At 33.7% G+C, this 26,920-nt stretch overlaps 4 protein-coding genes across 6 annotated transcripts; 3 read left to right on the top strand and 1 right to left on the bottom strand.

The window, feature by feature from the left end:
• The first annotated feature begins 3,364 nt into the window (after positions 1-3,364).
• Positions 3,365-7,055, top strand: LOC148196501 (uncharacterized). Its single transcript, XM_088093903.1, has one exon. It carries the CDS (start codon positions 3,575-3,577, stop codon positions 6,965-6,967), a length of 3,393 nt encoding a protein of 1,130 aa, XP_087950029.1. The 5' UTR covers positions 3,365-3,574; the 3' UTR covers positions 6,968-7,055.
• A 1,755-nt stretch (positions 7,056-8,810) lies between these two features.
• LOC124826886 (putative 1-acylglycerol-3-phosphate O-acyltransferase) lies at positions 8,811-14,815 on the bottom strand. 2 transcript variants are annotated; one of them, XM_047299839.2, is made up of 10 exons: positions 14,662-14,815; positions 14,244-14,407; positions 13,851-14,087; positions 13,488-13,534; positions 13,230-13,348; positions 12,965-13,125; positions 11,866-11,975; positions 11,689-11,788; positions 9,544-9,667; positions 8,811-9,210 (listed from the first exon to the last, which is right to left on the bottom strand). In XM_047299839.2, exons 2-10 carry the CDS (start codon positions 14,378-14,380, stop codon positions 9,085-9,087), a joined length of 1,161 nt encoding a protein of 386 aa, XP_047155795.1. In that variant the 5' UTR covers positions 14,381-14,407; positions 14,662-14,815; the 3' UTR covers positions 8,811-9,084. The 2 variants fall into 2 exon arrangements, with proteins under 2 accessions (XP_047155795.1, XP_047155793.1); XM_047299837.2 differs by having other exon boundaries at positions 14,646-14,805.
• A 2,851-nt stretch (positions 14,816-17,666) lies between these two features.
• Positions 17,667-26,076, top strand: LOC148196499 (protein DECREASED SIZE EXCLUSION LIMIT 1-like). Of its 2 annotated transcripts, none has more exons than XM_088095477.1 (14): positions 17,667-18,116; positions 19,898-20,059; positions 20,342-20,404; positions 20,502-20,573; positions 20,667-20,723; positions 20,856-21,057; positions 21,842-21,900; positions 22,006-22,093; positions 22,292-22,358; positions 22,873-22,955; positions 23,030-23,121; positions 23,942-24,048; positions 25,476-25,539; positions 25,655-26,076. In XM_088095477.1, exons 6-14 carry the CDS (start codon positions 20,982-20,984, stop codon positions 25,751-25,753), a joined length of 735 nt encoding a protein of 244 aa, XP_087951603.1. In that variant the 5' UTR covers positions 17,667-18,116; positions 19,898-20,059; positions 20,342-20,404; positions 20,502-20,573; positions 20,667-20,723; positions 20,856-20,981; the 3' UTR covers positions 25,754-26,076. The 2 variants fall into 2 exon arrangements, with proteins under 2 accessions (XP_087951603.1, XP_087951602.1); XM_088095476.1 differs by having other exon boundaries at positions 19,889-20,059.
• On the top strand, positions 19,956-20,763 carry LOC148196500 (protein DECREASED SIZE EXCLUSION LIMIT 1-like). Its single transcript, XM_088095410.1, has 4 exons — positions 19,956-20,059; positions 20,342-20,404; positions 20,502-20,573; positions 20,667-20,763. Exons 1-4 carry the CDS (start codon positions 19,956-19,958, stop codon positions 20,761-20,763), a joined length of 336 nt encoding a protein of 111 aa, XP_087951536.1.
• Positions 26,077-26,920: the final 844 nt, after the last annotated feature.

Here is a 26,920-nt window from a genome sequence, read left to right as displayed (position 1 = left end):
TTGGTGGGTGAACCATGAAGCCCCTTCCTTTAAGTTCAATGTAAAGAAAATCAATTAGTTGTATTAAATTTTACTAATCCTTTAATTCTTTTAAAATAATCTAATCAAATGTCAGAATTAAGATTAGAATATTTAGAAAATTATCATTAAAAAGTAAAAGTAATTACAAATATATTCATAGTGTTTGTTTTGTTTATAAAAGAGACGTACGTGGTCCAAAGATTCACTATAAATGTTGTTTTATTTGTCTGAGTTCTTCTCTCTTATATTTGGAGGATACATAATAAAGTCAACCCACCAACTTCTCACAAAACCATACTCCTTTCCTTTATTAAAAAAGGGTCCAAATTATTTTTTATTTAAATGTGAACTACACAAACTATCATCATTTAAAAAACAGTTTTGTACATTAAATGATAACATATCAAATAGCAAATGTAGCCCTAAAAATGTTGAATGGTTAGTTAGGGTTTGAAATTACTCTTGTGTGGATCTTTGAAGTGGATGTGATGTTGTACCTTTTTTAATTACCTAACACACAATACAAAAGAAAACTACCATAAAAGGTTTGATAACAAAGTGAGGTTGATAATTTCTCCTGAAATTAATGAAGAATGGATAATAGTATATGCATTCTTCTTTATGAAGAGATACCTTTCTCTTAATGTAGTATATGCATTCTCATAATAAAATAAAGTTTGGTAATGTTGCAGATTACGGATCACGCGCTTCTTCCTTCTCTTCAACATACTCTGCTTATTTTATAAAATCAACATAAATTTAACCCATTCATTTTACACTGATTTATATAATTTCCATTAAACAGAACATGGACTCACTGCCTTTTAATTTAATATTCAAAAATTGAAATTTAAAGACACATAGTTAATCATTCTTTATTGCTGGAAAATGTATTTTTTTAGTAAGTGTAACTCATCTTTTATTGACTTTTTTTTAAAGACACTTACTAGTGTTTGCTAAACAAAAGTTGGAAAATTTTTGTAAGAGAACAAGAAGAAACATTTCATGAAAAGAAATTAAAAAATTAATGTTTTTAAGAGGTTAGTTGTAGCAACTTTTAACTATTCTCATTATTATTTTAAACACAAGATTCAGGAATACATTGTTTTAAGAACTTTTAATTTATTTTTTAGGTTTAAAAATGTTATTTTACCTTTTCAAATTTAATACCAACACTAAATGTGAAACGTAGACAAAAAAAGTTGTTCATAGTATTAGTTAAAAATAAAATTAATTTATAATATATAAATGAATATTTTACAAATTAGTTTTGTAAAATTAAAATTATTTTAAAATTATCTTGTTAAAGTTATGAATTTGAATTGTTTTATCGAAATTTATTATTTATTAAATTTATTATTTCATTTATCAATATCTAATTTCACACACTAAATTTTAATAATTTAGACGAATTTAACTATTTAAATATTTTTTAATAAATAATTTTTGTTTCTGCATTTTTATATTTCAATAATAGACAATACTTTTTTTCATAAGTATTCATCAGATATAAAAAATAAACCGTGGCAAGAAAAGTAAAATTTACTAATAAATTTATTATACATTGACAGGTTAAACTTTTAAAAACAATAAGATATTATGAAAATTATTTATCTTAATCAATACACATTATTTATATCATATCGTAATCAAAATTTAAATAGTAACAATATTAGCTAAATTTAAATGCTTTTATTTGAGAATAACAATGGCAGAAATAAAAACTAGTAGTATGTTCGAAATTAAAAACAAGAGAGATAGACAGTTGAAGTTTATATTACATGAGAACAAACCTTAAATCATAGTATAAAATTGCAATTTTAATTTACATTTACGATTGAATAAAGTAAACTTAAGTCATGATAATTACAAATGATAAGAAAATATAAGTAAAATACAAAATTATTTTGTAAATCCTATAGTTTTCATTTTACTAAACTCAGTCTCTTTAGATAAAGTTTATGTTTTACATCTTGTTGATGAAAAATACAATTAGGAGGAAAACCTCAAGTTTTCAAAGTATTAGTCAACAACAATTTGATTATTCGTATTAATAACAAAATTATCTAAAAATTTGTTTCATAATTTATTTAAAAAAAAAAAGAAACATAGTATATAATCCTTCACAAGAAACCTACTTGCATGGAAGCTAATAAAATCCTGTACCTCCTACTATGTCATTCTTTCATTCATGATATTGAATGTTAATTGATATCTTCACGATACCATTTCTATTTTGGTACTCTCCATCACCATTCATAATATTAAATGTTATTCACATCACAACTACTCATGCCTATAATTAACCAGTTTCAAGTTTTAAATTAATGCACAAATCTGAATAAATTGATGTATTTTATTTAGTTTGAATGCATTTATCACGTTATCAAATATCCGGTCTTATTATAGTTTTTTTATCAATGAAAATATTTTTAATTAATCATTAATGTACTTTTAACAATTTTTATTATCCAATTACTTAAAACAAACTAAATAGTTTAAAAACAGAATATACTTAAAAAGCACTTTAATTTTTGTTTTCATATACCCAAAAATGGAATAAATATACTTAACCTATACATTATCATTTATCAAAACTCATGACTTTTAAGATTTAATTTATTACATTAAAAAAAATCATTTTAGAAAAAATGTCTCTATTGTAACTCTAGTAATTAGTTTTTAAATAACTATATTACCTAGTGTTTAAAATAATATTAAGACAGTAGAAGTGACGTTCTCTCAACCTATATTAATCATTACTAGCTAACTTTAAAATATTCTGTGGATTACATCTATAGAAAACAAATACAATAATTCATACAGGTTTTTAAGTTAAAAATAGTAGTTATGTGATATCTATTTCAAATTATCCAAATCAGATTCTTTAACTTTTTAACTAGTATGTCTATAAAAGAAATTATTGACTAATTAGTAAAAGAAGTACTATAACTTACATCGATATCATAAATTATAAATACTCATATAAAGTAACGTTGGATAACATTTCCCGTAAAATTTTAAAAAGTTTACATCTTTTCCAATTAAAAATTAACGGCAATACATTATGAATGTATTAAGTTGTTTTATTTTCAAAACAAAACATTGAAAGTAAATATTTTGAATAAAATAAGATTATGATATATATCATTTAGAATGTGTGATATGAATAAGTGAATGCATTGAGTCCGAGGTGAGGTGCAGAAAACAGCTAACAAACAGTAACAGGGTAGACCACGCCACACACCATGGTTCAAAAAAACCCTTCAAATCAAACCATTTAAGGAATAAAATAGCAATGGCGACCAAAGCCATTCATAAGATAACTTAAAGCCTTGTCATTTGCGGGGAACATGGCTAGCTAACAAACGCTCCTCTCTCTATTTTCCAAACTCCAAAGTACACAGAAACACAACACAGCACTACCAAACAAACAAATGCTGTCAGCCCCTGAACCTAAAAACTCACTTTAACCTCTCACAATCACCACCATCACCACCACCACAATTCCAATAATAACATCAACACCTTCTCCAACAACACACACCTCCAAATGGCAACAACGGTTACATTTTTCACCCTCAGACTCGTCGCTTTCTTCGCCTTCTTAACCATAACCATAACCATAACCACTGCGCAGAACACCACTGCTTCGGAGATTCAAGCCTTAACAGCATTCAAGCGCAACCTCCATGACCCTCTGGGTTCCCTCGACGGCTGGGACTCTTCCACGCCCTCTGCACCCTGTGACTGGCGCGGCATTGTCTGTCTCAACAACCGAGTTCACTACCTCCGTCTTCCCCGTCTCCAGCTCGCCGGTGAACTCTCTCCCTCCCTCTCCAATCTCCTCCAACTCCGTAAACTCAGCCTCCACTCCAACAATCTCAACTCCTCCATCCCTCCCTCCCTCTCTCAATGCCTCTTCCTACGCGCAGTTTACCTCCACAACAACCGCCTCTCCGGTCACCTTCCTCGACAGCTTCTCAACCTCACCAACCTACAAATTCTTAACCTTGCCCACAATCTATTCACCGGAGAAATCCCGGACCAGCTTTCCGTCTCCCTACGTTTTTTAGACCTATCTGATAATGCCTTCTCCGGCGATATTCCGGCTAATTTCTCATCAAAGTCTCAGCTTCAACTCATGAATCTCTCTTACAACAGGTTGAGTGGAGGAATTCCTGGTTCACTGGGAAAGTTGCAAAATCTGCAATTTCTTTGGTTAGACTCTAACCATATTCATGGAACATTTCCGTCTGCCATTGCCAACTGTTCCTCTCTAGTTCACCTTAGTGCAGAGGACAATGTTCTGACCGGACTTCTTCCTCTTACGTTAGTAACCATACCAAAACTTCAGGTACTTTCACTTTCAGGGAATCAACTTTCCGGTTTGGTTCCCAAGTCCTTTTTCTGCAACAGTCACCTACAAAGCTTGAATCTTGGTTTCAATTCCTTTACGGGGTTTTCTGCACCTCAAAGTGAAGAATGCAATAGTATTTTAGAAATTTTGGATGTTCAAGAAAATCACATTGCTCCCACAAGATTTCCCTCGTGGTTGACCCAGACTACAAAATCGTTGAAGGTGCTTCAGCTCTCGGGAAATTTCTTTACTGGTTCTCTCCCTGTTGATATTGGTAACTTTTTAGCTTTGGAAGAGCTTAGAGTCGCAAATAATTTGTTATCCGGTGGTATTCCGCCTAGCATTGTGAATTGTAGGTTGTTAAAGGTTTTTGATCTTGAGGGGAACCGTTTCTCTGGGTTAATTCCTGAATTTCTCGGGGATATGAGAAACCTAAAGGAGTTTTCTCTTGCCGGTAACCTTTTTACCGGTTCGATTCCTTCTAGTTTTGGAACACTTTCTGCACTAGAGACGCTTAATTTGAGTGACAATAAGTTGACGGGTGTGGTGCCTAAGGAGATCATGAAACTGGGGAACGTGACTGAATTGAATCTCAGCAATAACGAGTTTTCGAGTCAACTTTGGTCAAATATTGGAGACATGACGGGTTTGCAAGTTCTTAATTTGAGTCGATGTGGGTTTTCAGGAAGGGTTCCTGCTTCGTTGGGGAATTTAATGAGACTAACGGTTCTGGACTTGAGCAAGCAGAACCTTTCGGGTGAGTTGCCCCTTGAGGTTTTTGGGTTACCTAGTCTGCAAGTTGTGGCACTTCAAGAGAACCGTTTGAGTGGTAAAGTTCCTGAGGGGTTCAGCAGCATAGTTAGTCTGCGATATCTTAATCTCAGCTCTAATGAATATGTTGGTGGCATTCCAATGACTTACGGGTTCCTCAGTTCTTTAACTATTCTCTCTCTGTCTCACAATAGTGTTTCTGGTGAGATACCGCCAGAAATTGGTGGTTGTTCGCAACTTGAAGTATTACAGCTGCAGTCAAATTTTCTACAGGGTAACATTCCTGGTGACATCTCTCGGCTATCTCATTTAAAGGAGCTTAATTTGGGGCACAATAGGTTGAAAGGTGATATCCCAGATGAGATATCAGAGTGTTCTGCCTTGAGTTCACTCTTGTTGGATGGTAATCACTTCACGGGTCGCATTCCCGGTTCCTTGTCAAAACTGTCTAATTTGACCGTGTTGAACCTTTCTTCAAATCTTTTGAATGGGGAAATTCCCGTTGAACTGTCAAGCATTTCTGGTTTGGAGTATTTAAACGTGTCTAGTAATAATCTTGGGGGTGAGATTCCATACGTGCTTGGTGCCAGATTCAATAACCCTTCCGTGTTTGCAATGAACCAAGGTTTGTGCGGGAAGCCCTTGCAGAGGGAATGTGCAAAGGTGAGAAGGAGAAAGAAGAGAAGGCTAATAATGTTGATAGGCGTGGGAGTGGCTGGCTTGTGCCTTTTGGCGTTGTGTTGTTGTGGGTATGTTTACAGCCTCTTGAGGTGGCGGAAGAAGCTTCGAGAAGGGGTGACGGGTGAGAAGAAACGGAGCCCCTCAACAAGTGCAGGTAGTAGAGGGAGCGGTGAAAACGGAGGACCAAAGCTAGTGATGTTTAACAACAAGATCACGTACGCGGAGACATTGGAAGCAACGAGAAACTTCGATGAAGAGAACGTGTTAAGCAGGGGAAGATATGGCCTCGTGTTCAAAGCCTCCTTCCAAGATGGAATGGTTCTCTCCATTCGTCGCTTCGTTGATGGGTTCTTAGACGAGGCTAACTTCCGCAAGGAAGCAGAATCACTGGGCAAAGTGAAGCATCGAAACTTGACAGTTCTTCGTGGTTACTATGCGGGTCCACCAGATGTGAGACTTCTTGTGTATGACTACATGCCCAATGGAAACCTTGGCACACTGCTTCAAGAGGCGTCTCAGCAAGATGGCCATGTGCTGAATTGGCCAATGCGTCACCTCATTGCACTGGGAATTGCTCGAGGGCTAGCTTTCTTGCACTCGGTACCAATAGTTCATGGTGATGTGAAGCCTCAAAATGTTCTTTTTGATGCGGATTTTGAAGCCCATTTGTCTGAATTTGGATTGGAGCGGTTGACAGTGGCAGCAGCGGCAGAAGCATCGTCGTCGTCGACTCCAGTAGGGACATTGGGGTATGTTTCAGCAGAAGCTGTATCGAGTGGGGTGGCGACAAAGGAGAGTGATGTTTATAGCTTTGGGATAGTGTTGTTGGAGATACTAACGGGGAAGAAACCGGTGATGTTCACGGAGGATGAAGACATAGTGAAGTGGGTGAAGAAGCAGTTACAAAGGGGCCAAATATCGGAGTTGTTGGAGCCAGGGTTGCTTGAGCTAGACCCAGAGTCATCGGAATGGGAAGAGTTTTTGTTGGGTGTGAAAGTGGGTCTCCTCTGCACAGCAACGGATCCTCTTGATCGACCGTCAATGTCGGACGTTGCTTTCATGCTACAAGGTTGCCGGGTCGGACCGGAAATCCCGTCATCGGCCGATCCCACAACACTACCTTCTCCTGCTTGATTTTTTTATTTTATTTTATTGTTGATGAAATTGTATTGTTACTTTTCTGAATTGAATTAAATTAAATTATCCAAATTTTGGAGGGGTCCGTCCATATGGTTGAGTTCTTTAATCATCTTTTCTCGGTCCTGTTATTATTACTGCTGTTGGTTGCGCCAAAAGAAGAATTCGTGTGGCTTTGACGAACGGCGCCGTTTTCATGTGGTCAAATTACGCTCACCACGAAATTGCTTGTGCGAGAGATGGACCAAATGATTCCCGCCAAAAGAAGTAGCTCCATGATGGCCGTCGCACAAAGCCATGTGCCCACGTGTCGAGTCAGGAACATCCAGGAAAGTTACCGTTATAATGACATGGAGCTTCAAATGGATCAGACAGACGCATTGAAAAAGGGGAATAAGACGTTTGAATATGTCGGGTTTCAGATTTTTCCTTTCATTCTACATTTATTTTTATTAACTTTTAACTTTATAACGAAAAGGTTGGGGAACGAAAAGAGTTCATAAAGAAAAACTTAAGTGGAAAGATTTTATTTTAGTTTTGAATGTTTTGTAATAAATCAAATGGAGTAACGAGTTAGGAGTCAGAACAGCACATACACGTTGTGCTCCCAAAAATGTTTGGGATAACATTTTAGTGGAGCGGTATCACTAACCATTTGTGTTTTCGAGCTTCTCTCGCATGGTTGATTTCATTGCCTTCCAACCATATCACAAGTTGAATAGAATTATTATCCTTTGGTTCACAGAATCATTTGAGCTATACGGACTTAAGTGATCTAAACTGTTTCAATATGATTATATTAATATTTTTGTTACAAATGGCGTGAATTTTTCGTGTATTTTGTTATTGTAACATGTACTGATACTTTTTAAACATAATTATATCGTTCATTATTAAATATGTACGTGTGCTTTGTTATTTTGAGTAGTGAGCTGGGGAAAGAGGTTATAGTTTTATTTTTTGTTCTGAAGTATATATCTGCAGAGGACAAATCCAGATAGAAATGATGACAAGAACTGCTAAGTGGGGTCCATGGTAACATTTTTAACGTCACCATGGTCTTATATATTGGTGAAAAATAGACTAAATACTAATTCGATTGCGAGGTATTCTTCGCAGAAGGTGGACCCTCCGAGTGCGTTGTCGCAACCTCACTAATTTTGTGAAGCCATTATATATTGGCACGAATTATGTCATGTATGTTGATGGGCCCAGTTAAAGGAATCCAATTCCGAGGCACAGACAGTTGAATTGGCAAAGACGGTAAGATGTTACGTTGTTTGTTTGTGTGATAAAATAAATACGATGTAGGTTTGCCTTGCATTGTAGTGCATGGTCGAAAGGAAAACAAAAACATGCGTTGATGTTAAATTCATTTCAACATGTAAGAAAGAAGGATGGCCCACAACCCAAAACCCGGAATTTAAAAGCTCATGCACTTCTGCACCTGCCAGACTCAGTCACTCGGCGTATTTAGTGCAGTAAACGATGGGTCCTTTTCACTTTTCCCTTCTATGACAGTCCACGGCAGAGATGCGAGTGAATAGTACAGGGAAAGCATGTGACAGCCATTGTTTATGACATTTTCTTTTTAATTTAAATGAACTCAATTATCATCTCAGTAGGAGTTTAAAATACATCCATCCAGTACTGGTTAAACAACTGCCTCAGTCGCTGCTTAAACTTGTATAGTTGTTTTCGCACCTGAAAGCAGTGCTGCAGTTCCAATCCTTTCTTGATTGGGACATCTTTTCACTACAACCAGAGTTGGAGAAAAACCGAAAAAGTGTAAAAAGTTGTAACTTATAAACCACAGTCAGCAACGACTCAACACTGAGTGTGAGGGTCAACCAATAAATCAGAAGATATTTTATTCTCTCATGAAAAATATTTGCTCATATTACAATAAGTCCTAAATTTGCCTTCACAGAATATATCTATCGAATGGGTAAAGAAGCTTTGAATGGAACAAATTTCAGTAAAGAAATTTCTACTACAAATAGTTTCTTTTTTTTTTCTTTTGTTGAAGTTGTAATTATAAATTGGTCTCTGTAAATTCTAGTTCAGTGAAACTATACGTGCACATATAGGAGGGATTGGCACTAAGACCTACACTATGCAAAGGTTAACCCTTTAGGAAGAGATTCGTTGTCTGGATCAGGAATAAAAAATCTTCGACAAGCATAAAAAACAGCTGAATGGAAGGCAGTTGGGTTGTCAATGAACACAAAGTGCCCGGCCTGCAACAAGTAATTATTATTTTTAGTTAGAATAATATAAAAAAGTTAAATATATTTTTATTCCTTTTGCATAGAGGGTGACATTCTTTTTTAATCTCTCTAAAAAAAATCATGTCGTCATAATCTCATTTATAAAATGCATCAGATTATTCTTGACGGGAATTCGTCTCTTATTTTAGTCGTTTTGTTATCATGCATGACATATTTTCATAAAATAATATGATCTTTTTTGAAGGATTACAAGTGAACATTTCAAAATTTGAAAGGATTAAAACCATATTTAATCTCATTAAAAATAACTCTGCATCAGGAGAAACGTGAAAAAAGATATACCCGAGGAACCCTGATGATTTCGCATGGAACCGTCATATGCTTACGAGCTTCTTGGGCACCCTGATAATTCATCCAGTCTTCGAAACCATATATGAAAGTGGTGGACACCTTCCACTCGGAGGCACTGCAAGACCAAAGCGATGGAGGATAAACACAGGCTTTAACTTATTCCACTCCACTAATTTATTGATCCACCTTCCATTCATTCCAGAATATATATTTTACATTCAGGAACGTGAGAGGTGAACCAAAAAAATACTGTGATGGAGGAAAAAGCAAAAAAAAATCTTGTGGTTTAGAAAAAAAATAGTGGATGCAGAAAAAAATACCAATAAAACATAGCACACGAAGTCAAGAAAAGTGGAGGCTCAAGTAAACCAGTATCCAGGTAAAGCCTTAACGAGAATTCCACTGAAGCCCACATATGGCATTGACATTAAAATTTACTATATTCATCTAAATTTGCGAAGCGAGAAAGTTGAAGTTTGCCTCATGATCTCTCTATGAACAAATTTCTTTGTAATGTTTTAGTAAATAGACACCTAGAAATTTATTTTCATTCTAATCCATCTATACAATTAATCTTTTTCGCAAATAGTTCCCTATATAAAATTAGAGTTAAATTATTTTATGTGGAATAATCATTCATTAATCGTTATCTTTTTCTTTTTTGTTACAATCCATTTTTTATGAATAAAAGTAAACAAGTATAAATTTAGAAAAAATAGAAACAATAAAAAAGTCCAATTGGATTTTTAATTTTTAATTTTATTATATTTTAATGTTGGGAAATGATTTATAAATTATCAATAATAAATGACAGAGGTTTTAAATAAATCAATTGTTAGGATTTCTTCTTTGTTAGTAGTTTATCTCTTTAATAATTAGTACAAGAGACTACTTACTAAAGGGTAAGTTTTTACGGAATTAATTGAGATGAGGATCTTTAAGTATATAGATGCGTATCTTTAAGTACACAGCATCTTTAAGTAGTTTATTCACAAACTTCTTATGGTGGATATGACAGTTGAATAGGAGTGGAAGTTGTAATTGAGGTTCTGCATAACCTTAATATTAGTTAATATTTATTTAAATTGCTCGTGATATCTGGAAGGTAGTTGGTGATATATTTAATACATTCAGATTTGAACTGCAGTGGTGGTTCTAACGTCTGCTAAGATTTTGGAATTTAACACACAAGAGTTCAAGGAAGCACTTGAAATCACACCAATATATGGGATGCATAACATTAAACGTAGGGCACCTATATCCAGTAGAATATATGTATTAATTTTTCTTGATTGATTAGCTGGTGGAATATATATTGTACACACTTAAGATAATTTCTGCTGTACCGAGTGGCAGAATTGTTTTTTGCATCTCCTAATTTGGTTGTATTTCTGTTTTACAGGCTCTTAGTTACACCTTGTGCTTGGCTTTTTGCCTGTCCTTTTAATATAAGTCACTTAGTTTCAAAAAAGATTTGAGATGAAACTAAAATTGATGTTTATGCACAGAAACAAATATAACTAAAGGATTAATTGGGGAAAAAATCAAAATTTAAGAAATTTGTTTGCAAAGAGAGTAAATTTCAAGGATTAATCAGATCAGAACTCAAATTGAAGGTGTCTATTTGCATAAAAGAGTTAGCATAACGATACTTTGACAATATCATTTTAACAATATTTTAACATCATCTACGTGTCATTTTGTGATTGGTCCAAAATTACTCCACAATCAATAATAATAATTATAAACACCAACATGGATCAATCACAGAATGACACGTAAATGATGTTAAAATGTTGTCAAAAAAATATTGTCAAAGTATCATTATCCAAAGAGTTAAGTACACTTTTTCAAATGTCTGTCAAGAGTCCACCCATCCTTGGACGATACTGACTTTAAGATGACTCACGCAGTGTTTTTCAACTAAAAATTTGTTTCAGAAATCATTGTAATGTATATGCTGATTTTGTATTATAAATAAAAAATTATTCTATTTATGACATGTGATTGTTGAACTTCAGTTAACGGAAGACTACATCAGAAATCTGAATACATTTTTATACGATAACAAAGTAAGAACGAATCAATTGAAGACAAATTGTAATTTAGCAATAGGAAAGATAATAATCACCAAACCTGAGAAGAAGGGGCATCCTAGCAAATGCTCCAAATGAAAAAATATATTTTAAGCACAGCTCCCCACTAGCTTTGGCCGCCAGTGTGTGGTAAACATAATCTTTAATGCACAGAAAGACTAAAATTAGAATGCGCTCTTACATCTATACCATATTTCAATGAATTATCTTGCAATACCTGTCAGCAATGTTGATTCCTCTTCTGTTAGTATTTCCCCAGTAGAATGTGTACCAAACCTAGCACTTGTATACTTGCGGACTATGTTGGGACCCCAAGGACCTAAACCTCTGCCAAATATATATAAGAAGAATATTAAACAAAGACAACTTAATAAAATCAAATGTTCAACTTGGCAAAAATTAATGGTATGTTGGTATTGACAAATGATGATTCTATTGCAATGCTTTATTGTATGGAATATGCGTTCTCATGTTTGTTGACATGACTCATTCCACAGAACTGTGTTTCGCCATTCCTCGGCAAAGAGGTTGGGTTGGTGATTCCATAATAACTCATGGAACGAGATTCAATTACTTTTCCAAAAATATTCTCATTTTTTAAACTATGACTAAATTGTCACCCTTTATTATAGTTTACCTTTTATAAAATCTCATTTTATTTTTAACCAAACTTTTGTGTCTAAATTAATTTTAAATATTCATGTAAAAAAATTAAAGAATAATGATTATATATAGCAATGTTGTTTGAATGCAATTGTGTAAATGAATGAAAAATGTCATGAAAAATGAATGAAGTATTTTATCCAGAACATGTGTATATACTCAATCATTTTCCTACAAAATAATATATTCTCTAGTTTTTGGTAAATGATTCTCTATTAAAATTATGAAAAAAAAAATGAATTCAAACACTATATAGTACAAGTGTTGATCCTCCGCTCTAGTAAGTATGTTTATACAATTGGATATTCAATCCTGCATTTATTCCATGTACCAGACAATTGAATTGCTCGGAAAGTTATTCCATTTAAAAAACGAACAAATTGTATATCGGGAACGATCATTTTAACCAACTTCATTCTATTCCTATTCTGTATATTTGTCATTTATTGTACCAATTGACATAAACATACCAAGTGTCAAACAAAACTAGTGAATTAAAGATAAACCATATTGCTTGATTTATAGATTGAATGTTAGATGTGGCATACAGAAAATACAAATTTATCCGTTCAAGCAGAATCAACCCCTTGTCACCAAAGCTTGTTTCACCCAAAGCACTTACAGATAAGATAACAGAGACCGAGTAGTTTTACCTGACAAGTTTTTGAGGTGTAAAATTAGATTCCCATAGATGGTTCAAAACTGCTCCCTTCCATGTTGCTCGAAACCTTGTAATCCGCTCAGATTTTGCATCTGATTCTGATGAAAATCCAGCAGATCCAACCAGAATCAAATGTTGTACATGCTCAGGGTGCTATATTAAAATGATTACAACGTGCATCAGAACAATCAACAAAATAAAATAAAACGTCACACTACTTAGTATTTTAATGCCGTGCAATGTAGGAAGAGATTCACCTTGAGCGCATATTTAGCAGCAACATAACCACCAAAAGAATGTCCAAGTAGTATAAAATTGCTCAAATTTTTGGCTTTTCTCCATTCCTCAAAAGAATCAATGAACCATGCCTCAGTTTCTGCACGATCAACAACCAATTATGATTTCTAAGAAGCTGCCACAGTAGCGACTTCCAAGTTGAGCAACATTGTAAAACTTCACCGTTAAAATTTCAAACCAGCTATATCATTGTATTCTTAACATGACTCTTAACTAACCTTCAGTGCTTTTGCAAGTAAAATCAGGTCTGCTTGATGCACCCCAGCTGCAAAATAAGTTTCAAAATTGGGAATGAGAAAAAGGCACGATCATATGCACATGGCAAATTAGAACGCCAAAGTTTGACACTGCTTCTCCCGTCAATTACCATAGTAAACAAAAGGAACCCATCTCGAAGGTTCAACAGCAACGGCTTATTAAAGGGCTCAAATAAGATAGATAAATGAGCACCCATCTTTTTATGATATATCCAATCCACTTATCCTTTCCCAGAACAAAATGGAGCACAAGACCAGAAAAGCAGTTTGAGACAGCAATAAAATGCGGCCACATTAGGAAGAAGAAGAGCATAACTCACTCACCCAAGTTGATCAACAGCAATGACTCTAAATCGAGAGGCAAGCACATCAAAATTGCGAAAAAAGAACCCCTGGGAAGCAGCATAACCATGAATCATCACAAGCGTAGGAGCATCAGGTTTACTGTCAAATGTGACGCTGTGAATAAACCGCGGCTCGTTACTAGCTGAACGGAACCATCTCACTTTGGAGCCAGGAGGACCAGAACCTATGTTAACGTGCTCTTGAACATAACCGGTTCTGCCAACCCAAACAACCAATTACCATCGTAAATTAATATTCAAACGCACATAAAAACCCCATTGTATAAATAAAGGATTTTCAATTTTAACATAAAGAATCCCCGAAAATTTTTGGGGCGAATACATTTGAAATTTAGGGTTTAGAATTAGTTACTTGACGACGGAGAGAAGGCGCTTCTCGGCAGCGATGATATCATCGACGGAAGTGGGAATCCAACGAGGCCAGAACCTGGAGCTTCTCGACGTTTTCAACGTTGATCCGACGTCGTTTTCTCTAATCGTTTCCGACATTATTAAGAATCTCCGGTGCTATTCCTTCTAAATTTATTAGAAGATGAAGTTATGAACGGTGGTAGATTGCGGAGTACGCAATACCAAAACAGGAAAAAACAACAAGAAAGTGATTTAGACGCGGAATCAATCGATGGAATTGTAATCAATCGGTTGAAATGATCGTTATCATTGAAAAAAAAATGATGGAAAGACTTTGAATGCGAATTGAGAAGGCAATGGAATAAAACTATTTATGAGGTAGCAAAATATGGAAACAAGATACCGCAGGAACTGCTTACGCGAGCAGTGACGCGCATCCATGATCATGGTGCATGCTGTAAACACAAACACGCTATCCTTTTGACTTCGATTCAAAGAACAAAAAATCTTCCCACAAGGTCAAGATTTTATTCAATGTCAAGGCTGTGTTGATTTACTGTTAAAAGAGACTCTGAAAGACTGATTTGCGAGTAAACATAGCTTATTAGAAGGAAAGAAATTTTTACAATATTATCCCCCTTTTAATCATCGTACAACGTAAAAGAGGGAAATTAGTTCTAAAATATTATAACTGATTTGGTGGATGATGAATAAAAATAAATCACTTTTGGAACCGATTATGAAAAATCATAGAATTGATTCTGGTAAGCATGAAAATCGATTCCATACACATATTTTGATATAATCGGTTTTCTTAGTATTATCAAAATCTATTTAATTTGTTCGAAGTCTTACTTATGTTTTATTGTTTTGTGGTTTTATTTTATTTTCGTGTTGTTTAATCCATGATCTATTTTCCTAGTTTTAAAATGTGATTTTATTTTATTTTTCGTGTTGTTTAATAATCCATGATATATTTTCCTAGCTTTAAAAATATACATTTTGTTTTCTAAAATGTAAAATAAAAATTATTTGTTATTTAAATTTTACAAAATAAAAATTCTCCTATTATTATTTCTTTGAATGGTAAAATTTTAGTGGAGAAACTTTCATCACGCTAAATTTTATTTTCTTATAATTTCAACAAATAATACATTCCTTCAAAAAAAAATTCGCAGGTTCTGTTTTTCGAAGCACAAGGTGTTCTTCTCCCCATTCAAGTTTTAAAAAATAACACTCTTTTCTCTTCCTGCATCCTGTTACAACGAACACCACCAACTTTGGTTTATTACTTTTTCTGCTACACCGAGCATCCCCATTATGATTTGGACTTGTGATTCTTGCATTCATGGATGTTCAAGCTTCTCTCATCTCGTCTTCAATTCAATGGTGGTTTTGGAAGTGGTTTTCCTGCATAAAAACGCAGTAAAGGGAGACTATTTTTGTCTGTGTTAAAGCTGAACAATATTTTCTCACAAATCTCGTGTATACATGTGAATGCTTGTCACTGATATCATCGACCTCAAATCGCTTTAAAACCCCTTAAATAAACAGCCGAGTTATTGTCAAATCCGTTTTCACGTTTCAACTCTGTGGCACTCGGAAACAAAGAGTGTTTTGGATTGAAAGATGAATTTGGAATAATAAATTTGAATGGAGTTGAAGGAAAAATAAAATTAATATGAGAGATTATTCGTGTTTATTTCTAAGGATTAGCAAGAAAGAATTTGAGATATACGGGGGATTGATATTTTTTGTATCTCGTTAAAATGTTTATATTTGAGCTGATTCATTGAGAAATGTCGTTTTTACCCTCAGCCTTTTAGTCAAATGTCACCTTTTATTTCAAATAATCCATGGCAAGGAAGTTATTATCTTTTTGATATTTGGAGGTGGTAAGAGTGTTTGGAGGTTGGAGATGAAGAAGAATGGAGGTTGAAGAAGAAGATGATTGACGTTGAGGATGAACAAGACGAAGTAGAGAGGAGGTTCAACGTGAAGAAGATGAAGAAGAAACGTTGAAGAAACTTTCTGGATTGATTCAAGCGGTGATTCAAGCGTTGGTTTATTCGGTTCCACTAAAAGATATTCGGTTCCAGCTCGTAGAAGATGTATAGAAGTGGAGGCTGTATTCGGTTCCATCATATTTTGTGTTGCAGCATATTCGGTTCCAGCTGCTGGGATTCGGTTCCCTTGAGAATTGCTTCAACATCTCGTATTCGATTACAAGGCTGAATGTAACTGAATACACTGCTTCGTACTTGAGAAGTTGCTCCTTTGAGCCTCTCACCAGAATTTCAGTACCAAAATTTCACCTGACACTAATGGGATATAATTGTATGTTATGTTTGTGTCGATGGGAGGTAGAAAATTCCACCAGCTTTGCGGGATTGGCTCAGTATATAAATCCTTTTGGGGTAACCATCAACTACTCAATAACTGCATCTATCAGTATGGTGTAAGTTTCCACATGAAGTTTTGACTTCAAAGATTGTGTGAGAGACTAGTTTTTTAATATGTTATTCTTTGATATTTGTTGAAAATTGATCAGGGTAGTGAAGGGGTCGAACTGTTTTCACAAACATGAACATGGAGACAAGTGCTACATAAATAACTATCCTTTCATGATCGTGTTTGTCTGCATCCAAATTGTTCTTAGCCAAATACCAAACTTCCACAAACTCTCTTGACCTCTATTGTTGCAGTTATTATGTCTTAAATATATATACTTTTTAATGATTGTATTGTTGAAAATAAATATGAATTAACTTCTATCTTTAAAATGTTGATAAACTAAATTACTTAATATCAATATAGTTTTATAAAAAATATGTTACATATTAGGTTGATGAGTTTTGATTCTATTTATTAATAAAAACATGAGTATTATGAACCCACCCTAGTATTCTTTCTAACACATTAAGAATTACTTAAAATTACAAAATTAAGAAAGCTATATAAATAAATTAAAAAATTACATTTAAAAATAAATTTATTTTACTAAATTAATTTTAATAATTAATATTAAATTTTTACTTTTTATAAATATTTTCACAATTAAATATAATATTAACAATTATAATTTTATATTACTTTAATAATTATAAATATTTTGATAATCTTTAATTTTTATCCATTAAAAAAATTATGTATCACATCAATCAAATCTTTCATTAATTTTTATAAATTTTATTTTTAAGTTCACTCCCGTCTAACTGAATCTATTTAAATAAACAACAATATCACCCTCTCGCAAATCTTTTTTCTCTAAGTAAACACGCAGATCATGTGAGTTGAATGAGTTTATAATAAAAATATATTAAAGGTTGTGTATATAATAATTTTTTTTAATAGTTCAATAAATAAAAATAAAAATTATTATTTTGCCTTAATTATAAAAGTAGTTTAATATCTTTTCTTCTCCTTGACCAATTCAAACAGACTGTTCTCCTTCACTCTCAAATTTCTTCGTATACTCCTCCCGCGCACACCGCCGTGGCAATCGCGGTCTCCAGCCTCGGGGGCGGGCTCCAAATCTGCTGTCGTCGCTGGCGAGTCGCTGGCGGGCCTTGACTTTTAGCGGCAACGACTTCGCCATGGCCACTTGCGCATTTTCTTCTCCTCCGCCCTAGCCCAGTGGCCATTTCCTCTTCACCGCCAGACCCAGAAGAGAGCATCTTCTTTCTCCCCCAAAGTTCCGGCGAGACTCCAACGGGCCTTGACCATCAACGGCGTCAACGAGAACCACCGCGCGTCAGCCGCTAGCCATTCCTCCTCCGCACGAGCTCGCCGCAAGCTCTCCGTCGTTGAAGCCCTCATCTTCTTGCCGCTCTGCGACGTCGGAACCCTAGGCCGTCCGCCGCTGCCATCTCCGGTGAGATTTAATCACACTATTATCACCCTCTTCTCTGCCACGTTTCTCTGTGTGCGCGTATCAGCTTTTTCCCTCCTTTCTCTGTTTTGTTTCTTTCTCGATTTGGATTCGTTCCGGGGGTGATTGGGGCTGATTGGGTGCATTCTAATGGGTTGTTGCTACCAAATAGAGAGATGGTGAAGCTGATAATTCCTCACGACGATTGGCATCATTCCTGAACTTTGTCCAATTGTGTTTAATTACTTGAGACGATTGTGTAATTTGTTGGATTGTTTGATGATTTATTTGATTGCGAAATTCGTTTGTTTACTTTGATGATTTGAGTTGCTGCTGAGTGATGTTGAAGAGGTTGAGTTCGGGGTGGGGTTTATCTGCACAGGTTATTTAAAATATGACTGTGATGGCCTGCAACCTAATTGGCGAGTTCATTCTGTCTTTGAGTGTTTAAAGAGGCCTATTTTCTCAAATGTGGAAAAGGCAATTTGTCGTAATTTGACAGCTAAGGTCGATGCTTGTAGTTTTTGGGTTCATATGCATTTCGCAATTAATGATTATTGGGTCATCATTAACATTAATGAAATTCATGCCACTAGGGCTAGCGGAATCAAAGAAAAGCAATTGTAGTCCAGTGCTTTCTTTATGCATGAATGGAGCTCAGATTATTATATTATTCAATTAATGCTTTTGGAACATACTTAAGCTTGCAAGTCAGGCCAAAGCATTTGATGTATTTGGTTTCTTTTTGGTTCTATATTTATATAATGTGTCCAGTTTTAAGCTTAGTTTTGAGTTTGCAGTTTAATAAGTCACGGATAGCTTTTGATTTGGAACTACTTCCCCAATTTTTTTATATATTAAATTGTGGTAATATAGGTTCGCTTGCATCGCTTTATATCTGTTTTTTTAAAGAAATTAATTGATAATTTTTTTTCTTTTTTTGGGTATCGTTTGGTGGTGCGTGTCATTTGGTACCTTTCAAAAATAAGTGTTGATACATGTACGATTGCCCACATCATCTTGTATTCAATACTTCTTTTTTTAAAAATATTTTCCTTGCTTCTTTTGGATGTCTATGACTGTTCGTCTCATCTGATATCTTTCCAAATAATGGCTTGAGTATTTGTACGACCCCTTGTGTCATTTCAGTACCCAGTGTCTATTTTTCAAGAATATAAAATATAAAAAATATAAACGCTTCAGTACTCGCTCGAACAACTCTATTTAGATCTATGTAAAAACTGATTTTCCATTATAAAAGAAAATATTAATCTCAAAATCTTAAAAGAAATATGTTTGTTTCTTTTATACTTCTTTTTCTTGTTATTTTAGTGGAAAAATAAATATTTCAGAAAATCACATCATTTTTATATATTTAGTTAAAGGTACTTAATCGACTTTCGGACTCAAAATATGGTTTATAGACCATGTTTTATCTTTACGATTTTTTATAGGTTTCTAGAATAGTGGCAACTCTAAACTCTATATTCAAAATTATTCTCTGGTTTGACTTCCTTGCAATTTCTGCTGTGACAATGGAGAAAAAATCAACCCAGCTTTCGTTGATAATGTGTATTTTGCTCTTGTGAATGTGCTGGCTACTAGTAACTTGAGAAACAGAACTTTGAAAGTGAAATGTTTTGAATTTGTGTGAAAGTGCCGAGTTTAAAACATTGGTTATGATTCAGTGATTTACAGGATAGAAATCTGAAATTAGAACATCGTAAAACCTGTTCGATGACAGCTAAGGAAATTCAATTTTTTTACTTGACAAGTCAATATAGGTGAGCTGGATAGCCTACTGTCAGTTCAGTTCAAGTGGATCATAAAGAAGAACAAAGAATGAGTAGAAGACCACCTCCTGATCCCGTGGCAGTGCTAAGAGGCCATCGAGCTTCGGTCACAGACATTTCTTTTCATCCCTTTAAGCCGATATTATTCTCCGGGTATTCATTGCAATTGTTTGTCGTTTTTTGTTTTATGGGCATTACTCTGGTACACATTTTTTCCCTGGGTATGGGACATTGGCATCCAATATTATTTCTTTGGCTGCTAGTTACTTTTATAATAGTTTTTAACACTAAAAGTAAAATCTGTGTTCAATAAATGATGAGTTGCCTTGGATGCCATACCCATCGGTGTGCCACAAGAACTCCCTGATTTAGTTGGTTGCGTATACAATTAGTTTCACTTAATAATTAGTTGCATCATCCTCTTCTTGCTTGCAGTTCTGCTGATGGTGAAGTCCGAATTTGGGATACCCTTCAACATCGAACTGTGTCATCTGCGTGGTGCTTAGTTCTATAATTTTTTGGCATTCATATTTGTGAAGAATATCGTTGATTTTCAGAAATATGATCCATGGTACAAATTAATTTTATACTGCAGGTTACATAGTGCTGCACATGGTATTGTTGCTGTTGCTTGTGCTTCTTCCCTCGGAACCAATAAATTTGCCAGGTACATCCTTTTCTACTTGATCTCCCCCGGTTCTGTTTTAATATCCAAGTATATTCTTGCTTTATCAATATTCATTATTCTGTATATGTGTAGCCAGGGTAGGGATGGAACTGTAAAAGTTTGGGAATTTGATGATGCCGGTTTGTCAAGGTGTTGTAGTTCAACTTCTACAAATGTCTTATCCTTTTAGTTTTGAAAGGATAGCTTGTGTTTTTGTGATACAAGCTATGGAAATGTTCTTGTTATCACCTTACCTTCTGTTTTGCTGCACTCCAAACACAGGATCCCATCACTTACAATCAAGACAAACAGTTACCACTTTTGCAAATTTTCCGTGATGAAGAATGATTCTGTTGGGTCAACAGAAGGGAAAGAATTAGAAGATTGCAACAGAAGAGACCAGGAGGAATGTCTGATAGAGAAATTCTGGAGGTTAAAAGGGACGAGGCTTACACCAATCAAAGTTGTTCTAAAAGCTTTGGAGGTTTGTTTGTTGAATTCTATATTTAACGTTTATGAAGTTTTGAAACTTCTGACAGATTTTCCGTTCTGAATTTAGAATTCCGTCATTCTTTTACAATATTAACAAGGCATCAATGAAATGTGGTGATTTCAATACTATAACCTAAAGGTAAAGGATTAGGCAATCTTGTGTTGGCATGATGGTTTTGGAATGATAGAATTTTATCATCTAGCTAGTGTTGTTTTTATCTTTTGCAACCCTAAGCATCAGCATGCATACCCTGGCTACTTCTGTGAAACTTGTTGGGAATGACTTGCACATTTTACAAAATTTAGGAAAAAACAGTATTTGAGCTTGCAAGAAGTTATGTGATTTATTACTGCCACTGTTATTTTTCTCTTATACACATAAAATAATATGGTTTAACATCATCCTAAAATTTTCAGACCTATATTGTTTGGTTCAACTTATTTTTAAGAAATAATTGCTTACTTTTTTAGTTTGAAGAAAAAAAAAACATTTTTCCAAAATTAATCTTAACCAAACATGCACTCAGTACACTTTTGCTTGTGTGCATGATAATAGATACTTGAAATTTAATAATTCCACTGTCAAATTCTGTATATTTTTAAAAAGGCTGCAAAGGCCATTGCACTTCTGGAGATACTGCCTTGGTGGACTAAATTTCTCATCTTACAGTTCTCTAGTTCTCCTTTTGTGTTCCTAAAGTGTTTATGCTTTATATTACTGAAAGATACTGTGATATTATACAACTGCGATTGATGAAATCTCGTTGTATTCTCAGAAAATACATATAGTGGAGGGCTACAATATGTGGCTTTGTCAGGGGAGAACTCTTCAGAGGTAGACGTACCTTTCTCATGTAAAACTTAATTTATTCTTTTAGATATATTTCATTGTCAAATTATGAACGAACCCCTATGCTCATCTATTCAATCATTTTTAAAGGTCGAAATTTGGGATCTCAAGTCAGCTCAAAAAATTGTACAACTCCCTTCACGCAATCCCAGTAACCCTTCAAGTGTTAGCAACAGAGGTAGAGATTTGTTTTGGGTCTATATTGAGGTTCAACTTTACCATCAATCTTTTAAAATTCTCATTTCTCAGGATACCTGGTGCTTTCATGATGCTTACATATTTTTTTCCATATCAACTCCTCCCTTCTTTTAAACATTCTGTTGCTTATAATTTATGAAAGTACTTTCACTGAATCATCACAGCTGCTTCTTGTCAGGGATGTGCATGGCACTTCAATTGTTTTTATCATCGGAATCACAAGGATTTTTAAATGTCTTGGCTGGGTATAGTCTCAATCCTCTTTTCTCCCACCCTCCCTCTCTCAGACCTGTAAGTGTATTATGTTAAGCATATCAAGTGAAAAGGTGTCCTTTCAGTGCAGAGAGCAAAACACGATCCTTGGATCAAGTATTATGGTATAGGGTTAGAACACAATAGTCTGTGACTTTTCTGTTTCAGTGGTCATGTTCCCCAAGTTCTGATACTGGCCATCCTCGTGAGATTGAATGGTCAATGTTTGTTCCTTTGGATCTCTTGGAGGTTATATGATGTGAGACTGATTATTATGAAAAGTGAAATGAACCAATGTTGACCATTAAATATTACATGGATGACCAATATTAGAAGTTATTTAGGTGTCACATAATTACTATAAACTTGATGTTCTCTTGACTGTTCATGTTTATTCAAAGATTTTCTCCTCTAACTCTTAATTAAAAACACCCATAGTGGGTGTACTTCATATGTGTTTTTGAATATAAGAGTATTGACTAGTCTCATCCTATACCCCCAATGTAGATATGAAGATGGTTCCATGCTTTGGTGGGATATACGGAATCCTAAAGTTCCAGTAACTTCTGTAAAATTTCATTCTGAGCCAGGTGTGGAAATTAGCTTTCTCAGATTTCATTTTATCTTTTGATACAAATTTGTTAACAACTGATTAATTTTTTAGTTCTGAGCATCTGTATTGACGGGTCTTGCAAAGCGGGTATCTCGGGAGCAGCGGATGACAAAATTATAATGTACAGCCTGGATCATTCTTCGGTAACATCCTTTTACTTTTATTTTCTTCTACTGAAACTTCATGCTCATAAAAGTTGTTGTTAATTGTTATCATTCCAACTTCATGTTGATAAGAAGAAAAATCTTAAGAATGAATCTGTTATGCTTCTTGTAGTTAGTATAATCTGTAGATACTGCTTATGTTAGTGTTTATGTTTCAATTATCAGTTTATTTTGTTTTTTTGATTTTCTGACTCTCTGGCTTCCACTGACTCCGAGAAGACAGCACTTACCTCCACCCAGCCATAACAAGTTTTTCAAACCCAATCAGCATGTGAACAAAATGTGTAATAATGATTCTGGTTTAGAGTACACATCGGACAGCTCCAGTCAGAATCCTCGTGAGGAATATTTCTCCTAAAGAAGTGATCCCTAGTTGGTAACCTGTTTCAGATCATCCTTTATGTAAAAAAGCTTACCTTTGGTGCTACCTTAGCCTCCCATACTTCTTTGTAAACTACGTCTTACCGAGTTATTACCTGTTCCCTTGTATAACTAAGTAAGCAGACTTCACCATATACTCCCCACACGTCAGCCTTCCACTTCCACTCGTCTTGAACTTTTGTTTTAATTTTCACCACCCTACTTTTGGTGTTCTCCAACTCAATTAAACAATTCTTCTCCCGCTCAAATAGCTCTCTTCTCCATTTGAACTTCCAACTCCAGGTTCCTTCTTCCGAGGTCCCCATGTCGTTAACACTATATCCAATTTTTGTTCTGGCGGTATAAATAACCACACATCCAATTATGCCCCGTTTCAGCTTCTTTGTATTTTTTCTTATATAAATCATGGTGACTGTAGGGTACTTGTGTAGTTAAGAAAGAAATCAGTTTGGAACGACCAGGCATATCAGGCATCTCAATTCGACCTGATGGAAAAATTGCTGCAACTGCTGGCTGGGATCACAGGTATCCTATCTAAATGACCGACATATGTGACTATCAGTTGGAGAAATTCCTTTATATAAACTAGAAAATTTATTATGCATTGCACAAGCGTTTTTAAATGAGTTAGGATCTGTGTACCAGGTGTAATGCTTAGTCAAATAATACGAACTTTTATAAAATGCAAATTTATTGTATTCAACCGTTCAATTCAATGCCTTCATTGATTAGATTATGTACAGAAAATTTAATACAATTTTGAATTATTTAAAAGCTTCTCACATCACTTAATTCTAATGAATAATATATTTAAAAATATCTAATTTTCATTATTAGACCATATCTATAAACATTTCAATTATTTCAACTATTAGATGGATTGAATTTGCATTCTACTCCAAAAAACAGTTATGTAAGTTGCAATTTGACTATGTTCACAAGTAGTATAAATGGCTCCTCACAAAATTCATAAAAACATTTACTCCTGGTCATGTACAAATCTTTTTATCAAAATTACTAAGATATAACTATTTTCGTCACCTCATATGAAGGCTTCACTACCTACTAATGTTTCTCCAATTTTTTAAATTTTCGTGACCTACACAACTGGCTGTTAAACTTTTATCTCAAACCAAATATTCAATATTTCAAGAGCTAACTATAAAGAAATCACTCTCCCGCCTGTTGTGTATTTCGATTCATTTCAATGTTGACAAACAAATCAATCATCTATGCATATCTATGAATAATATAAATTAAATTAATATAAGCATTTAATATTTCTGTTGTATAACATTGCAGTGGTGCTATGTTTTCACTGGTGTTAATGAAGAAATTAATAAGAGAAATAATAAAAATGTTAGTTTATTAGATAAGAAAAAATAGAGATATATTACAATTTTGAAATTGAAGAGAAAACCATGCGAGTTATGTTAACCAAGTCATGTAGTCTGTGTTTTCTAATTCAATACAGTATGTAAAAATTTATGTAATAATTTATAATAAGAGATGTAAAAAACATAATGCTAGACTTTTCACGAAGTCTTCTAACACATTAAGAGAGGAAAATAGGAGGGTATTTACTCTCAAGAACCAAGATTCAAATTTAATATATATATATATATATATATACATAAATATATACATACATAAATATATACATAAATATATATACATACATATATACATACATATATATATATATATGTATGTATATATATACATGTATATACATATGTATGTATATATTGATTATGATTTAGCATAAATCAAAATGAGCAGTTCATTTCTTTTGCTCTTCACCACTGGTATCTTTCCTGGAAGGTGATCTATTTAGAACCCATTTTTTTTCATATATGCACACAAGTTTAAACAAGAGACCGTGTTCAAATGCAACTCCTCATTGGTGGTACTCGTGCTGCTGTTTGATATCTCTGTTATCTTTATGTTAGGGTGAGGATATACAATTACCGCAAGGGAAATGCTTTAGCTATTTTGAAGTATCACCATGGCACAGTAAGTCACTGTTTCTTATATCTGTGACAATCTAAAGAATCTTATTGACATGAAAAACGACATTTTCATTTTGGCAATTCATAATTTGACTGACTGTTTTTGTCTGACATTGCAGTGCAACGCTGTAACTTATTCCTCTGATTGTAAACTTATGGCCTCTGCATCGGAAGACACAACCGTGGGGCTATGGGAATTGTATCCTCCTCGAATATGATAGGAATTCAATGGTTAAGTAATTTTGTGCTAAAAATATTTCCTTCTAGGTTTGCACTTGGTATACCCTTAAAATAGAAGCGTATGTTTTTCTTTCTGAAGAGATTATTTAGCGTTAATGAATTTAAGTATTCTTCTTTGGTATGTATATTTTTCCCTTTGTATATTTTGTATAAATATTAGCAGAGAATTTTTTTTTTCATGTTTTTATTTCTTTTCAATAGGTAGCCTTCTACTTTCCCGATGTCTTTTGAATTAGTTTCATTGTAAAGACATGGTTCATGATATTTATTTGACTTAATATCATCTTTCTTATTGGATTAATTTTAATTTATTTTTTATTATATAAGGTTCCTATGTTTTTTAAATATACTAGACGTGTTCCATTCCATTGTATCAACATTAATAACATTCTTCTTATTTTGTTTTTGGGATTGAACAATGATTCTATTGGTAAATAATAGGTCGATATTAATGTTAATTTAGTGAAAAATATCACGTTGAGTTAAAATTAAATAAAACAAAATATTGAATCATTATTACAAACACAATAAATGTTATTAAGTATATTTCTTTTAATGAAATTTGAATGACTATTTTTTTTATTTTTCATTTTATAGAATTAGTTAATACTAGATTGAAAAAATTGCATCAGTTTTATCATTTTCTTTATATGGACTCTTATTAAAACTTTCGCATGCATTTAAATTTATAGTCTTCTTAAATCTTTTATATTTTTAAAATGCAATTTCAATTACAAAACATTGTTAGGGAATTGAAGAACTTGTACTTGCAATTGTAGGTAAAATTTACAATGAATACTATATTGATATTTCTAATAGATATCTGCATATAATGTTTATGAGTATTTTAGACTTTTGTATGTTCACGGATGAATATGGGTGATATTTCACAAATGTCACTTGTTAATAATTATTAATAAATTTTATTTAAAATATTTTTAGAAAAGACAAATGATAAAATAAATTTATTAATGAGAAAAATGATGGTTTATAACTTAATCTTACATATATTTATATTTTTATTTAGAGCTATGGATTTTAAAAAAAATAGTTCTTTATAATTTATATAATTTAAATTTATCTTTTCAGAAAAATTAAATTTTTTTGTATTAATATTTTAATACGTAACTTTATTTTTATTATAT

Source organism: Vigna umbellata, chromosome 7 (assembly GCF_029865625.1).
Source record: "Vigna umbellata cultivar VRB3 chromosome 7, Vumbellata_1.0, whole genome shotgun sequence".
Taxonomy (NCBI): Eukaryota; Viridiplantae; Streptophyta; class Magnoliopsida; order Fabales; family Fabaceae; genus Vigna; species Vigna umbellata.
This window is presented reverse-complemented; position numbering and strand designations above follow the sequence as displayed.